Here is a 16,529-nt window from a genome sequence, read left to right as displayed (position 1 = left end):
ACCAGCAGCTCTTCCTCAGGCTGGGCAGCTCCGCTTTGCTTCCCTGACCTGTTATCCTGTGGCTGTCAGTGACTGTCATGTTCTCCCCAGAGGTGACCACAGCCTGGCACCAGGAGATGTGATCTGTGTGCTGAGGTTCAGGGTTGTTATTTTATTTGAGGACACTTCAGCAGGAAAAGTGCTTATGCAAACCTCTCAGTAGCGAGAAGGGAGCCTGGCTCCCCAGCTCCGGCTGGATGGAGTCACGTTCCTGCTCTGGAGCTCCCAGGCTCATTCCGCGGCATGCCGGCCAAGACAGTGGTTGTTGTACAGGCAGTTTCTTGCAGAGAAGAGATGACACAGCGGCTTATCCACTGGGGACCTGGGATCAGCTTTCAGCTCGGTTACAGCCTTCAAATGTGGCGGCTGATAGCTGTCATGCTGCCACCAAGGTCTTTATACTCTGATTTATTAAGCAGAGTTGGAAACTTCAACACCCAAGTGCATCTGGGCCGCGGTCCTCCTGCTCTTCTCTTGCTTAAAAGAGCTGAGGCATGGGTCATTCCCATCCTGCCACAGTGGCATGAGAATGTGAAGAAATTACCTTTATCTCTTTTCTCTGCATTGGGCACTCCTGTGCAATGGCAAGGAGCTGCCCAAGGACGGCTCTGCCTGTCCTCACTGCACAGGAGGTCACTGTTCCCTCCATGCTCATAACCCACCAGGCTGGCACCAGGTGGCCCTAGGCACCAAGTGCCGTCATCCCTCCTGCATCCTTTGCAGGGCTTCTCGCTGTCCCCAACTGCCATTCCATGCTTGGGCTGTCAGCTTCACGCAAGCTCTGGTGGCTCCAGCTTCGCTCTCCCCCTAACAAGCCTGTTATTTCAGGGGTTTTTGTCCCTGATGGATCTGGGCTCTTGTCCATAACCGAAGCATGTTTGGCAGCTTTCTGAGCCCAGAACGTTCCTGTCCAAGAGGTTTCAGTCATCTCTCATTCCTCAACAATCTGGTTCCTTATGTGTGAATCTGCATCCACCCAGTTTGAACCGCCTGGGACTCCGGCTGGGGTGCGTCTGCCTGTGCTGAGGCTGCTCCGCTACCCCTGGCCATCTGCTGTCCGTGTCTTTGCATTTTGTCGTGGTGAGGGTAGCCTGGGCTGAGGGTCGGGAGCCCTGGATGGGCTGGTCTGGAGCTTCCATTGCTCAGAGAGGAGCAGGTCTGTGCACTCCTTTGCCCTCCAGCCTGCGCAGTTGAAATGGGCTAAGCTTTCATTTCCAAAGGGAAGGCCCAGAGGCTGGGTGAACTCGGGTGAAGGAGACGGAGCAAGTCGAGCCGTGTGGCTGGTCCTGTTTTGACCAAAGTGGAGTCTCCTTGCCAGGAGGCTCGCACCCTGGAAGCTGGAGGCAACTCCTGCTGCCCATCCATGCAGGGGAGCTAAAGAGCACAGGGTCCGCAGGTCCCCTGCTTGGCCTCCCCCCATCATGGGGCTGCTCACACGTCCCCTGGCTCCCTGGAGCTGTGTGTGGATCCCTGTGGAGCCGGCCCAGCAGCATGTGACTCAGCGCTCCACACCCCACACGTGGGGCTGCAACCAGCCGGAAAACTTCCACGGAGGGTGTCAGGAGATGCCTCATAGCAGGAAACTTCCGCTTGCCACAGCCCGGTGAAGCACCAGGAAACATCCACCTGTTTACGGGGTGATGTGGGACAGGCACGGGAGGTGGGACTGGGCCGCCAGGAGGGTTACGTGCCCTCAGGAGCTGCCCTAACCGCAGGAGAGTGAAGAGAATGCTCCTTCCTTTGGGGCCATTGGTGCTGATGCTGCCCCACCTGTGGTAAACAGAGTGATGCCAAAGCAGAGCCAGCACCAGCAGGTCACTTGCCACTTCATCTGGCTGCGAACTCAGAGCACAGGACCCGCTTCCAGGGGCAGCATTGCGATAAATCAGGCTATTTCAAGGCATGCGTTGGGTTCCTGAGCCCACTGTGGTCCTTGGCTCAAGTGCTGTTAATCCTTTCATGTGCCCCTCATTACAACCAAACAACCCCTGGTGCCAACCGGGAAGGGTCCCAGGATTTGTGGCTCCTTAAAGGACCCTGATCGGAAGTGGGCGTAGGAGGTGGCAGTGATGCTGAAGCAGCTCTTTAGCCAAGGACCTGCAGGAATGTTTTAATCTCGCTTAGTGCTCCACTTGAGCAGGCCTCAGGAGGTGCCACTGCCTCGGGGCTCAGAAGTGGCTGGAGAGCCCGGGGCAGAAAGTTTGGAGCTGAGTGGCTGCATTTTGGGCCATAGAGGCCCCTTGCAGGGGAGCTGCTACAGGCAGTGCTGAGGGGTCCTTTCCTTCGCAGCCATATTTCCACAGATCACTGGCCGTATGGAGGGTGCTGGGTCTGGGAGCCAGCAGGGGAAGCGCAGTGAAGAAACAAAACTGAGGGTGTGCTCTTCCAGCAGGACCTGCCCTCACCCCCATAGTGCTGGTGGCAGCCAGCTCTTCACATCTCCAACTGCCCTGGGTCTGATGCTGGAGCACAGCATCTCCAGGACAGAGCTATGCCTGTGCTGGTGGGTGCCCCTGCCTAGTGTCAGCAGCCCACTCTCACCCACTTGGCCCCAGCCGGGGGTCCTGCATCCCCAGGCATGGCTGATGGCATTGGGAAGGCTTGTAGGTGGCCTGTGTACTTCAAGCCTCTGATCAGAGATTTGGCAGGGCAGTGGGGAAGGGTCTGCCCAGCTTTGGGAAGGAGGTTGAGGAATGTTTTCTGGGTGCATTTTATAACTCAAGTCTATTTGGGGCTCTTCAGCCTGGAGAAAGAAGGCTGTGTGGAGACCTCATAGCAACCTTCCAGTATCTGAAGGGGGGCTATGGGGATGCTGGGGATGGACTGTTCATTAGGGACTGTAGTGACAGGACAAGGGGTAATGGGTTAAAACTTAAACAGGGGAAGTTTAAATTAGATATAAGGAGGAAGTTCTTTCCTGTGAGGGTGGTGAGGCACTGGAATGGGTTGCCCAGGCAGGTTGTGAGTGCTCCATCCCTGGCAGTGTTCAGGGCCAGGTTGGACAGAGCCTTGGGTGAGATGGTTTAGTGTGAGGTGTCCCTGCCCATGGCAGCGGGGTTGGAACCAGATGATCTTAAGGTCCTTTCCAACCCTAACTATTCTGTAATTCTATGATTTTATTTTCCCTTCCTCCAGCATGTGGCCCGGGAACCTTCAAGTCTAAGCAGGGGGAAGGTCCCTGTTCTCCCTGCCCTCCCAACAGCCGTACCACGTCCGGAGCAGCAACAGTCTGCACTTGTCGAAACGGCTTTTTCCGAGCAGACACAGACCCCGCAGACAGCGCCTGCACCAGTGAGTCCTGCCTGGGGCGAGGAGGGGAGGCGAGGGCTGCTGTAGAGGTGATGGGGGTCCGCAGCTGGTGTGCAGGGAGTGTGCTGTGCTCACGCCAGAGGTGAGCTGGGCACGGGGCCGTGCCATCGCTGACCCCCACATTCTCCCCACAGGCGTCCCCTCTGCCCCCCGTAACGTCATCTCCAATGTGAACGAGACGTCGCTGGTGCTGGAGTGGAGCGAGCCGCAGGACACGGGCGGGCGGGATGACCTGCTTTACAATGTCATCTGCAAGAAGTGCAGCGTGGAGCGGCACCTCTGCACCCGCTGTGACGACAACGTGGAGTTCGTGCCGCGCCAGCTCGGCCTCACCGAGCGTCGCATCTACATCAGCAATCTGATGGCCCACACCCAGTACACCTTTGAGATCCAAGCTGTGAACGGCATCTCCAACAAGAGCCCCTACCTTCCCCATTTCGCCGCTGTCAACATCACCACCAACCAGGCAGGTCAGTGTTGCTGCTGGAGAGTGGGGGCTGGCTCTCTGCTGCAGAGCAGAGCAGGGATTTCTTGCTGACAGCCTTGGAGGCTGCAGTCCTTTGTGCTGCCGTGTTACTGGCTCCTCGCGCCTGCATCTAATCCCCTGGGTAAATTGTCCTCTCCATTTAACGCGTGTCCCTGGAGGAGATGAGATCAGAATGCATGCAAGCAGAGAAGGGCAGGGTTGGCAGATGCTCCAGAGAGCTCTGGATCTCCTAGACCTACCCCAGAGATGTTGTGCCTGCTGCGAAGGGAGGAGGAAGGAAATGAGATTTCTCCCCTGTGGGCCTGGGAAGGCTCAGCACCAGCCCAAACCTTCGCAGCCAGCCAAGTGCTTTGCCGTTCCCTGCTTCCTCCCACTCTGGCCCGGCTCCAGCGTGCTGGTAATCTCCAGCCACCGCGCTCTGATCTGATTTCACGGGTCTCATCAGTGGGGTGGAGTGTGGAGCTCCTGGCAAGTGGAGGAGGGGAGGGAGCCCCCAGTTGGGCTCGCTTCCCCAGAACAGTTTGCAGCTAGGCATGGGGTGAAGTGTTACCTCTGTGCTAATTCTGAGGCTCCCCTTGGTCCGTTATCACTTTAGGTGTGCAAGATGTTGATATCGCAGCTCTCTATGGAGACTTGTGGGAGGCCAGTCTCAAAGCTTTTCCATGCCTTTCCAGCAAGGTTATCTGAGCAGGTCCCAGGCAGAGACTCACCCATGACAATGCAGGATGGTGGAGGTGGGTAGCCTAGCACAGATGGCTCATTCCTCCTCTGCCCTCTTTCCTAGCCCCTTCTGCCGTGCCTACGATGCACCTGCACAGCAGCACTGGGAACAGCATGACACTGTCGTGGACTCCCCCGGAGAGACCCAACGGCATCATTCTCGACTACGAGATCAAGTACTCAGAGAAGGTAAAGCAGAAGGCAGAGTAGCCTTATCCCTCCTCCAGCCCTTTTGGCTGGTCATCAGCACCATGGCAAAAGTGGTCCCTGCAGAGATAGTGCGTGGGGGATGTGGGAGCCAGCAGAGGAGGGATTGCTTCCTAGAGGTGACATCCACGTGTCTCCCCTACAGCAAGGCCAGAGTGATGGCATTGCCAACACAGTCACCAGCCAGAAGAACTCAGTGCGGCTGGACGGGCTGAAGGCCAATGCTCGGTACATGGTGCAGGTCCGGGCACGCACAGTGGCTGGATACGGCCGCTACAGCCTCCCCACAGAGTTTCAGACAACTGCAGAGGATGGTAGGTACCAGGACTGGGCTGCCTCTGTCCCCCACCCATAATATGCATGCTCCTTCCCCAGCTTGACAGATTCCTGCCTCTCCTCCATCAGGCTCCACCAGCAAGACTTTCCAGGAGCTTCCTCTGATTGTGGGTTCAGCCACTGCGGGACTGTTATTCGTCATCGTTGTAGTGATCATCGCTATCGTCTGCTTCAGGTACTGGCTTTGCAGGGAGGAGGGAGTTCCGAGCTGGATTTCGGGGTTGCTTGTGTCTGCCCCAGAGCTTTCCCCCTTGCCTGTGAATAGAGCTCTGGCAGCTCCAGTCTGAGAATGAAGGACTGGACCTGTTGCGTAGGACCAGAGCACAGGTCCTGTGGGAGGATTGTGCATCTCTGCTTCCCCAGCAGCTCCTGCCATCCTCATTCAGCACAACTAGGCCATCTTGTCCCATTGCACCTCAAGCAGAGGGATGGCTCTGCTCACAGGCTGTTGGAGGGGAAGCTCTCTGGCATAAGCTGTCTGTGCTGGGATTTGCAAGCTGGTAGTGAATGTCTTTGCCCCATCAGGAAAGGGATGGTTACTGAACACCTCCTCTCGTCTCCTTTGGGCAGGAAGCAACGCAACAGCACGGACCCCGAGTACACAGAAAAGCTGCAGCAATACGGTGAGTGTGAGAGCCCAGCAATGGGCTCTGCCTGCTCTCTCCCAAATCCTGCTCCCTCTCCGTTCCTGCTCCATGAGCAAGCAAAGGGGCAGGCTTTGCTAGCCAGGGCCTGGGAGGGATGGGCTGACAGCCAGCCAAGCTGGCTTGGTGTCTGTCACCCATGTTGTGTCCCTCCTGGTGATGATTCCTCTGCCCTTGCAGTCACCCCTGGGATGAAGGTCTACATTGACCCCTTCACCTACGAGGACCCCAACGAAGCTGTCCGGGAATTCGCCAAAGAGATTGACATCTCTTGTGTCAAAATCGAGGAGGTCATTGGAGCAGGCAAGTCCTGGGGCTGTGCACAGCAGTGCTGAGACTGTCGCCTCACCCTGCCGCGTGGCTCACCGTGCCACCCCTTTCTCCCCCTCCCACTGCAGGGGAGTTCGGCGAGGTGTGCCGTGGGCGCCTGAAGCTGCCTGGCCGCCGTGAGATCTTTGTGGCCATCAAGACGCTGAAGGTGGGCTACACGGAGCGGCAGCGGCGGGACTTCCTGAGCGAGGCCAGCATCATGGGCCAGTTTGACCACCCCAACATCATCCACCTGGAGGGTGTGGTGACCAAGAGCCGCCCTGTCATGATCATCACGGAGTTCATGGAGAACTGTGCGCTCGACTCCTTCCTCCGGGTGAGCATCCATTCCCTCCTGCCCCAGCTGGGGGCTGCAGCTCCAAGGCCTCCTTCTCCATCCCTCTGCATTGTCATGCTGGTATCCCCAGAGCTAAGTTGCGCATAGACACCATGGCATGGGAAAGAGGGGGGCTGTAGGAAGGATGAAGGTGGTGGTAGCACACTGGGATCCTCCCCCAGTCCATCTGGGGTGTTGAAAACCCTTCTGATCTCTCCTATGGCAGTTGAACGATGGGCAGTTCACAGTCATCCAGCTGGTGGGAATGCTGCGAGGCATCGCCGCCGGCATGAAGTACCTTTCCGAGATGAACTACGTGCACCGGGATCTGGCTGCCCGCAACATCCTGGTCAACAGCAACTTGGTCTGCAAAGTGTCTGACTTTGGGCTCTCTCGCTTCCTGGAGGATGATCCGGCTGACCCCACCTACACCAGCTCCCTGGTATGGGATGCTCATGGGGATCCACTGATCTGGGGATAGGGGGAGACACCTCAAGTATGTGCTAAATAATGGAGTTGTGTATCCGTGCAGGGAGGCAAGATCCCAATCAGATGGACGGCTCCTGAGGCCATTGCCTACCGCAAATTCACTTCAGCCAGCGACGTGTGGAGCTATGGCATTGTCATGTGGGAAGTGATGTCCTACGGGGAGCGACCCTACTGGGACATGTCCAACCAGGATGTAAGTGTTCCCTGGGGAGCAGGGAGCTGTGGGCTGCCCATGGGAGCCCAGTTAGCTCACAGCTTGTCTCTGCATGTCTCTCCACAGGTGATCAACGCAGTGGAGCAGGATTACCGCCTGCCACCCCCCATGGACTGCCCCACAGCACTGCACCAGCTGATGCTGGACTGCTGGGTGCGGGACCGCAACCTGCGGCCCAAGTTTGCACAGATAGTCAACACGCTGGACAAGCTCATCCGCAACGCTGCCAGCCTGAAAGTCATCGCCAGCGTCCAGTCTGGGTCAGTGGTATCCCTGCCTCCAGCCCAGGGAAAGCTGGAGGGGTTGGGACTAGAGATTTGGGAGGGCAGGGATACACTTCTAGTTACACCTCTCTGTCTCCTGCTCCCTGTGACCTGTGGCTCTCTTGCCCTTTAGTATCTCCCAGCCGCTCCTGGACCGCACCGTCCCAGATTACACCACCTTCACCACTGTGGGAGACTGGCTAGACGCCATCAAAATGGGACGGTACAAGGAGAACTTTGTAAACGCCGGCTTTGCCTCCTTTGACCTGGTGGCGCAGATGACTGCAGAGTAAGTCCCTGCTTGCGGAGGAGGGATAAGGCTGGGGCTGGGGCTGCTGCACATTGTCCCTCGCCTCTCCGGCAGCCAGCTCCTCCAGCCTTAGCACATGCAGGGCTGAGCTGTGCATGGAGTTTTCCCAAGTGAGGGAAGCTCTGGGATTCAGCATGCAGTCCCGCTGTGGTGTCAGAGAGACAGTGGAACTTGGCAGAGGGCTGTAATGAAGATGGATGGGGGGTCCCTTGGCAGTAGCTAAATGGGGCAGGGCTGCGTGCTGGTATAGCTGCTGGCAGGAGCTGAGTCTTCACCTTCTGCTTGCAGAGACCTGCTGAGGATAGGGGTGACGCTAGCAGGGCACCAGAAGAAGATCCTGAGCAGCATTCAGGACATGAGGCTGCAGATGAACCAGACGCTCCCGGTGCAGGTTTGACCACAGGGGACTCTGCATTGGAACGGACCGAGGGAACCTGCCAACCAGGTTCAGTTTGCGGTGCAGCCCGGCTTCCCGTTTCCCCCTTCACATGGCACTCCTCTGCCTCGGACGGTCACCTGGGACAGGACGGGATGGGCCGCCCTTCCCTGGATCGGAGGCACTCGTGCCGAGAGGGGGCCCAGCTTTTCGTCCCGTGTCCTGGAGCGGTGAGGCAGCAACGCATCTTCATATTGAAGATGGATTATGGGACAGAGATGGCACATCCCGCTTCCCGCCCTGTCTCGGTGCTCATCAGTTTGAAGAGTTGTTCTGCTTCTTGGATTTCTTTTCACCCCATTTCCCCCCCAAGTCCTCACTTCCCTCCCCTCCCTGAGGCCACAGACTGTTGACCTGTCCGCTGAGTCCATCAGACACATCCGAAGCCTTCCCTAACTCTGGTCCCCGTGTGGAAGCAGCCAGGGGAGGCCGAGCCGGCAACAGGGCCAGGGCAATTTGCCCCAGACAATCACTCCTCTCCTCCAGCCCTGGCGGCCCCTCTGCCTGAGGGTCTGCACTGGAACGTGTCCGAAGGGAAGGCTTTGCTCCCTTTCTTGGCTTTGCACGCCAGAACCCGAACCTGATTTACTATGCAGGGAGTTAGGCAAAAAAAAAAAAAAAAAAAAGAAAAAAGAAAAAAAAAAGAGATATATTAAAAAAAATAAAAAATAAGAGGGAGCAGAAAGGGGAGGGAGGGGACGAGGAGCCCGGCTCCACATCTCTTACCCTCTTGGTTCTCCTGGCCGGCTCTGGACTGCAGAGCGAGGCCGTCAGCACGTTTGCACAGGGACCCTCCGCCCCGGGACCGACCAACGGCAGCCGCGCCCCCCCCCACGGGGCCGCAGAGCCGGGCTGGGGCGGGGGCTGCGCCGGGGGCTGAGGCCCGGCCTCCCGCAGCCTCCTCTTTTATGCAGAAGGAGCGGGAGCCGGCGCGGCCGCCCCGCTCCTGACACACGCTGTGATTGCTGCCAAAAGACTCACTCACCTTTCCCTGAGGATTCACTGCAGCCCGGTTCCTCCAAGCTGAGGGAGAGACTCCCAGCGTGCCTGAGTGTGCGTGAGTGTGTGCATGCGTGCGTGCGTGTGTGCTGGCCGGCAGGACTGTGTGAGGCAATGGGCAGAATAAAGGCAATAAGAATTTTACCGGAGTTTCCTTTGCTCGATCGCGCTCTCTCTGGATGGGCCCGGGTGCCTGCGGCTTCGCTGCTCACCAGGGTCCTCCTCCTTCTTGTGCCCCAGGCAGGCTCTGTGCCCCTTTCTTCTCCCCCCTTCTCTTGCTGTCACGTATTTGAGTATCCCGCAGGGTCAAACCAGGCAGTGATGCTGAACCTACCCTGCGGTGTCTGGGGACCCAGTGTGCTCCCCCATGGAGGTGCATAGGTTGTGAGTCACAGGGCAGCGCTGGCGGTGAAGTTCCATCTAATACACTCATTGGCTATGGTTTTTGCCCACTGTCCCCTCCTCAAGTCAAGCTGGAATTGTGGGAGCCAAACCCAGTATGTGAAAAACAAGCAGGGAGCAGCCATGCTTGCTTCCTATCCCAGGGCTGGAGGGTCCCTGCAGTCCCGGGCCTCTCCCCAGAGCCTGTTCCATTCCTCTGTTCTCCCCAGGCAGTCCAGCCCTGGGCAGGAGTGTTGCAACAGCCACTGGCACCCCTGAATCACCAGCCTCGCTCCTCCTGTCCACAAAATGGCAGCTGCTGAGCCGGGGAGGAGCACGCCAAGGGAGCCGGCCCGGCTGTGAGCAGCAGGGTAACCCCTTCCCTCAGGGGCTGCCGTCCCTGGCAGAGCAGGGTCAGGGGTCCCTGTGCCCTTAGCCCAGGGGGGATTGCTCCTTAGTAGCCAAGGGGTTCCCCAGCTGCTCATGCTGGGTGGTTTCACGTCCTAGCACTTCTTGGCTGATGTGCATCCCGCTGGCTACAGGCTGCTTTGCTGGTGGTGCAGAGGAGCAAGCGGGTGCTCCCTGAAATGAGGGGTGCACCCTTGTGCTCTCTCTGTGCCCGGCCCCACTCCTCTCTCCCCAGAGTGACCAGGCAGGTGCTATTTTTCCCCTTCCCTTGAAACTCGCCTGCCCTTGCGTTTCTCATTAATCCTGTCCTGTTCCCCAGGGAACAGTAAGGAAGGCCAGGAGGATGGTCGGCAGCAGGTCCTGTGCCAGGGAATAGGCTCCCTGCATCCCACCATCCCTCCTCTGCAGGATGTGCCAGGGATGCTGGCTGCCGGAGACACCACAGATGTGTTTCCCTGGGGTTTCCTAGCCCTGCCTGCCCCAGCTTGCTCCCCACCCTCTTGCTCCCCAGACCCTGCCACAGTGGGACCCCAAATGGCAGCACAGGGTGGACTTCACCCCTCTCCCAGGTCAGGCGAAGCAACCTGGTGTTGGGAGGCTTTTGAAAGCAAGTGGTAAAATAGATGTTAGAGCCCATTTTGGGCTTGCTGACCTTCTCCAGGCCCCCTGGCTGAAAGCACCATGGGGCTTAGGGACTGGCCCTGCCACCCTTGTTCCCCTAACCCCTGCTGCTGCAAGATTTGGGGTCCCAACAGCCCCAGTGCATCCCACACATCCCCACCTCAACCCTACTCCATTCTGGCCTGGCTTTGCTTTGGAAGGGGGGATCTGCTCATTGTAAGCATTAAACCCACAACAAACCCCTTCTCCCAGCCTTCAGGCACACCCTGCTCCCGGTGGGGCTGGACTCGGGGTCCCTGCAGCCAGCCCTGAGTCTCCCCCAGCCTCAGTGCCCATGCTGCCTGGTTTGCATGCAAGGCTGCACCCAGCAGCTCCTCATGTGCTGTGCCTGCCGCCTCCCTTTCCACACGGATACCTACAGGGGAAAAGCTGTGTTCGATGGTGAGGGAAAAGCAACAGCAAAAAAACAGCAGCAAGGGAAATTAATGCGAGCGTGCGTTTGTAAAAATATTTTTTAACGGAAAGACATTTTTTCAATTAAATTATTTAAGGAATTTTATGGAGGTCTGCGGTGCCTGCGTGGTTCTTGGGGGGCTCTGGGTGGTGGGGACCTCTGCACTGTGGGACGTGTGGGCATGTGTGAGTACTTGTGTGTGTAAAAACAGGCCCGTGGCAGCGAGCAGGGGCCACTTAGCTCCGTGCGGGTGAAAGTCTCCCCCTTTTCAGCCTTTGGGGGCTGAGGGCAGTCCTCGCGTGCTGCTGTGGAGATCCTGGGGAAGTGGGGATAGGGACAGCATGGGGTGGCCCTTGGGGAGCATGATGGCCAGGCTGGGAGGGGGGGAAAGGCAAGTCCTGCCTGCACCCTGCCTGTGCTCTGCCTGCGCCCTCCTCTTCCCCCCTCCCAGCCGGCGCAAAAGGGCCTTTTGTGCTGCTGGGTTTTTTTCCCCCCTTTTAATTCCTAACCAGGAGATTAAGGGAAGACAAAGGCTACGATTGTTCCCGCTCTGCAGAGAGCTGGAAAGTTCGGGGAGGGGGGATCGTCCTTTTCCAGGCAGGCCCAGAGGAGGGGGATGCGCGCCCCAGATGGGGACACCCCGGGAGCAGTAGAGGAGGGTCCCCCCAGGGGCACGGCTGGGGCGAGGGCACAGCGGTGCTAAGGGGGACCCCGGTGGGGTGGGCTGGGGTCTCAAGGGTGGGCGGGTGGGAGGCTCCCGCAGCAGAGCAGGAGGAAGGCTGTGGGTGATGGGTTGGCCGGCTCGCCGGCTGCTTGGCGTTTTCCCTGCTAACTCTTGGCTGACACCTCGACGACTTGGCAGGGAGAGGATCCCGCAGCCCTGTCAGCCGCCTGGGGCCGACACAGCTGGAAGGGATCACGGCTCGGCACGGCTCGGCGCAGCGCGGCCGCGACCCGGCCAGCCAGCGCGGGGCACGGGGCAGCGGGGCACGGGCACCGCCATCGCCCCCGCGGGCGCCTCGTCCCCAGCTGCCGCGCTGCGCCCATAGGAGCCGCCAGCACCGCCGTGCCGGGGCCGCGTCCCGCAGCCGCGCTCCGCCGGGGCAGGAGGGATGGCGGCCGGGAGGGTCACTGCCCCATGGCCGGAGCCGGGGGGACACGCTGCGGCCAGGGAAGGGGCTGCCCCACTGCCCGAGGGACGGGACCCGGCGAGTTTTCCCATGCTCGCAAGGAGCTGCGAGACACCCACGAGCGCCCCGGCTCTGCTCCTTCTGTTTCCCGTTAAGATTATTTATTGGTAATTTTTAAGACCTCTTACAGACTCTGTTCACGTGCCAGGACCCTACACAGATTTTTCCCAGGGCTTTTTTTTCTTTTATTAAAAAAAAAAAAAAAAAAAAAAAAAGAGAGAGGAAAGAAATAGTTTTAATCATTTTCTTCCCACTCCTTCCTTCCAGGCTCCTTTGGTAGCCAGTGGGGGGCTTGCACATGGTGCAGTGCCTTGGCTGCCAATGCAGCCTGTCCTCCCTGCCCACCGCTGCTGGGGCTGCATCCTTGCCCTCTCAAGCAGAGCTGAGCGTCCCCACAGGGGGACCATGGGGGACAGGACCCTATGAGCTGTGCCCAGCATCTCTGCTCCAGGAGCTGCCAGCCAGCCTGGGATGCTTGCAAAAAGGGGATCCTAGGGCTGGGGGGCTGCCTTGTGAGCAGGAGGCAGCTCTCCTCCGGATGCCTGGGAGCTGACATCGTCTTTGGCAGCACACAGCCAGCGAATGAACGCACCCGCAGAATTAATCACCCCGCGCCTGCCTGCCTGCCTCGATTGAGGAGCAGAATCAGACCCATTGCTGGATCAGGAGGAAAGCAGCTTTGGGTTATTAAACAAGACCAAGGTTGTGGTCTGGTGTTGGGGAAAGGCTGGGTCCGCAAGGGGAAGTCACAGGGAAAGCTGTAGTGGCCTTGCTGGTAGGGCTGGGGCTGCATCACTCCCACCAAGGGCAGCTTCAGCTGGAAGCGCCGGCTCCTTTGGAAATGAGCAGAACACAGGGGCTGCTGCTGCACGGCCGGGAACAATAGGTGGAGATGCTCTGGTCCCGGCCAGCTTGTCTCACCCAGGCCATCACCCCTGCCCATCCCTGGGTGGCTGGTCTGTGCGGACCATCCTCAGGGCAGGTATCACTGCCCACGTCCCGCACGGCGGCATCACCGTGCCGCTGCCACCCAAATCTGGCTTCTCCTGGGGCAGCGCTCGGCCCTGCTCCTGCTTTGATCTCCCTGGAAGGCAGCCGGGGACAGTATCGCAGCCGGGGGCTGGGGGCCGCCCCGGGTGTCGGACAGGTTCAGCCGCACATTTCTGCCTAATGAGAAATTTCCTCTCCCCGGCGCAGGGCCAGGTTTTTTTTAGCGCCGGTATCACCACCGCACCTCTGCCTCCGCCGGGGCGCGCTGAGTCACCGCGGGGCGTGCGGGCCACCTCCCGGCACGCTGGCCTCCCTCGCCGGCATGGTGCTCCCCCCCCCCCCCCCCAGCCCTTCCCCTGGGGATGGCGTAACCAGGAGCATGGCAAAACCAAAACTCGGGTGACCCATCCCGCTGCAAGAGCCAGACGCCCCGGTGTGATGCCTCGAACCCATGCGCTGCCCTGGGGCCGGGGTGAGGGTCAGTGCGGAGGGGTGTATGGGTGCTGCACCCCACTGTGCCCTGCCGCCCCGGCTGCCCCCGTCCGTGCTGAGGGGAACCGCAGCTCCGGGCAGCTGCGGAAGTTCAAGGAGAAGGGGAAAAGCAGGAGCCCCTGCTCTGCATGAGAGTTTGGGCTCAGCCCCGCACACGCTCCCCGCAGCCTGCAGCCATTTCGTGCCATTAACAGGTTTCCTCACTCTGAGCTTCCTAATGAGCAGGTGTGGGAAGCAGCAAGGGCTGAGGGCCCCCAGATTGGGGCAGTGGAGCGGGTGAGCAGCTCCTTTAGCATAGCACATGGGGGGAAGAGAGGTGCCCACCACCCACTCTGATCCCTCATGGGGTCCTGCCTGCTCCTGGGGCTCCCCCACCATCCCCACTGACCCCCAGCACATCCCCTCCACCACAGCAGCCCCATGCTGATGCCCAAGAGTGCCCCATGCCACAGCCCTCTGAGGTGGCTCAATCCTCCCTCTGCACAGTTTTCCCCCATCCCACTGTCCCCATCATCACCCAGGCAGAGGGCCAGGACTGCACCCCAGGAAGATGAAGCTGAAACCATGACCCATCCCACGGGGGGTGAGTCAGGCTGTGCCAGGTGCTCTGTGCTGGAAAGCACCTTCCAACACCATCCCCATCCCCATCCTGCAATGTCACAGCTCCCCATGGGAGCCACTGACAGAGGAGGGAGGTGAAAAGCTCTGGGGAGGTGGTGGGAGTTTCTGTCCACACTCAGGCCTTGCGGAAGGGGAGCGGGAGGATGAACCAAGCCCAGGGACAGAGCCCGGAGGTGTTTGAGGCAGAGTTGTCAGCCCTGCTCAAGCAAACCTCCGGGACAGTGGAGAGCCAGGCAGAGGAATGGGGAAAGCCCATCCTGTGCCAGCCCTTGATCTGGATGGAGCTCATGGGGTCAAGGACCTGGGTGATGGAGGCCCAGCACAGCACATCTGTAGGCTGGTGTGGAGCAGGGCTGTCCCTGGCAGCGTGATGGCAGCCATGCTGCGCTTCCAGCCCATGTCCCCTTGGGCCCAGGCGGCAGGCAGGGCGCAGGGTGCACTGGGGGCACGGGCTCCCATTCACATGCTCCCCGCGAGCGGGTGGTGGGTGATGGACGAGGCATGTCCCAGCCTCCGCGCCGAGATAATCCCATCCCTGCCAGAGCCGCCGGCCCACGGCCGGCATTTATCTCACTCCAGGGCTGACGTCACCCCCAAGACCCCAGCCAAGGAGGCCCCGTTGCTGTGCACAGCTTTTCCCAGGGACAGGGGGCTCGGGCCCCTCGCCCTGGGCTGCAAGCAGGTGGATTTATGATTGCAGCCGTGCTCCGGCATCCCTGGGACAGGAGAGGCGACAGGGCCTTTATGGCTTTAATACACCTTTCTGACAGTGAAGCTTAAATGGCCTCATAAACCCCCTGTCACCCACCCCCAGCAGAAGGCAGTGGTTTATTAAGGCTGTAATTCTTCTCCTGACATTCCATCAGTGTCCTTTTAATCTGCACTTGGTGGTTTTTATTTCTGCTTAATACCAGCAGCTGCAAATGCTGTTAGGGATGATCTCGTGCAGGGACCCTCAGGATGGGGACCAGGCGCCAGGACAGGGATGGAGTGGAGCAGGGGAGTTGGTGGCTGGGACAGTCCAGTCTCTATTGAGGGATCACACCAGTGAAGAACAGCCAAATTTTGCTGGTCTGAGTACATCCCTCATCTGCCAAGCGGACCCAAGCAGGATGCAGCCATGGTGCAAGGAAAGTCTTCACAGAGAACATTGGGATTTCAGCAGCGGAGCCGGCCGGGAGCTAATCCTTTGTGCCAGGCTTTCCACTTTCATCTCATTAACTCCCACTCTCTGTGCCGCTGCCCTCTCGGTTCTTCTGGCGGGGAGATAAGTCTCCGTGCTCGGCGCGGTGAATCCTTCGCGCCTGCTCGCCCAGTGCTCCCGGTCGAGCTGACGCTGGCAGGCAGCTTCCATCCAATTACAGTGGGGTGAAGCTCATTTTAATTGCATAGAGCAACTGGGATTACGCAGACTTTATCTCCTAATTCCCTCTTTATCTCTTAACTTCACACTCGCCGCTTGCACTGAAGGCAGGACAGCTTGTGCTGGCGTTTGCAATTTCTGAAGTAGCCTTTCCCTGTGTGCCACCCCCTTGCCCACATGAGGTTGGCCCCAAAATGTCCCAAAATGCTCTAAAATGCCAGCACTGGGAGCCCTCCATAGCCCGTGGAGCTGGGATGAGTTGCTGGCCACAGCTCCGAGGACGTGCCTGCAGCACTGGGGTCAAGCCCATCCACTGGGGAATGGCACGCATTGAGTCTGCTGCTTTGGGAGCTGGTGTCTCATCAAAAGCCACCTGGAGCCAGAGACTCTGCAGGAGCTGCTGGGATGGGCACAGTGTGGGGAAAGGGCTTTTCCCCTCAACACCCCACTGCTGGGTCAGCTGCGGGGCTCAGAGGCTTCCTGTGAGGGAGGGACACAGTGTTTGCCCCCTAAACACACTCTGGAGACAGCGAGTGTCTCAGCCAGCTCCTTGGGGACTCTTGAGGGCCCTTTATGTGCCCTGTCCACTCAACCAGGATAAATGCTGCTGCGGGGCTCTGGCAGCTTCTCAGTGGAGCCAAAAGGTGTTTTGTAACCATTGCAGATACGAACAGCACCCCTGGGTGCCTGCCTTCCCCTATGAAGGGCTGCCCCATTGTCCCTCTCCGCAGCAGAAGCAGTGCAGAGACACGGTGCTCTGCCCTTCCTGCCCTTATTTGTTCACCCCCGAAGACATGCCTGTGCCCAGGGCAGGGTGACTTGGGCATCCAGCAACACCTACTTCTGCGTGCGGACATGTCCACCCTGACCCAGAGCGAGCTCTTGAGATAACGAGATAGCTGGAGGCTGC

At 59.2% G+C, this 16,529-nt stretch overlaps 1 protein-coding gene across 2 annotated transcripts in view; it reads left to right on the top strand.

The window, feature by feature from the left end:
* Positions 1 to 9,243, top strand: part of EPHB3 (EPH receptor B3) — a 28,112-nt gene extending 18,869 nt beyond the window's left edge. Inside the window, exons 4-16 of one of the 2 annotated variants that reach the window (XM_065674452.1) lie at positions 3,175 to 3,330; positions 3,483 to 3,818; positions 4,620 to 4,744; positions 4,908 to 5,076; positions 5,168 to 5,273; positions 5,624 to 5,721; positions 5,923 to 6,045; positions 6,141 to 6,388; positions 6,615 to 6,830; positions 6,921 to 7,070; positions 7,158 to 7,351; positions 7,488 to 7,643; positions 7,953 to 9,243. In XM_065674452.1, coding sequence (XP_065530524.1) covers positions 3,175 to 3,330; positions 3,483 to 3,818; positions 4,620 to 4,744; positions 4,908 to 5,076; positions 5,168 to 5,273; positions 5,624 to 5,721; positions 5,923 to 6,045; positions 6,141 to 6,388; positions 6,615 to 6,830; positions 6,921 to 7,070; positions 7,158 to 7,351; positions 7,488 to 7,643; positions 7,953 to 8,061 — 2,186 coding nt within the window. In that variant the 3' untranslated portion in view covers positions 8,062 to 9,243. The remainder of the gene's footprint in view (positions 1 to 3,174; positions 3,331 to 3,482; positions 3,819 to 4,619; positions 4,745 to 4,907; positions 5,077 to 5,167; positions 5,274 to 5,623; positions 5,722 to 5,922; positions 6,046 to 6,140; positions 6,389 to 6,614; positions 6,831 to 6,920; positions 7,071 to 7,157; positions 7,352 to 7,487; positions 7,644 to 7,952) is intronic. The other variant, XM_065674453.1, reaches the window with a different exon arrangement.
* The last annotated feature ends 7,286 nt before the right edge of the window (positions 9,244 to 16,529 follow it).

Source organism: Lathamus discolor, chromosome 3 (assembly GCF_037157495.1).
Source record: "Lathamus discolor isolate bLatDis1 chromosome 3, bLatDis1.hap1, whole genome shotgun sequence".
Classification (NCBI taxonomy): Eukaryota; Metazoa; Chordata; class Aves; order Psittaciformes; family Psittacidae; genus Lathamus; species Lathamus discolor.
The sequence above is the reverse complement of the archived record's forward strand: the minus strand, read 5'-3'. Positions and strand labels throughout refer to the sequence as shown.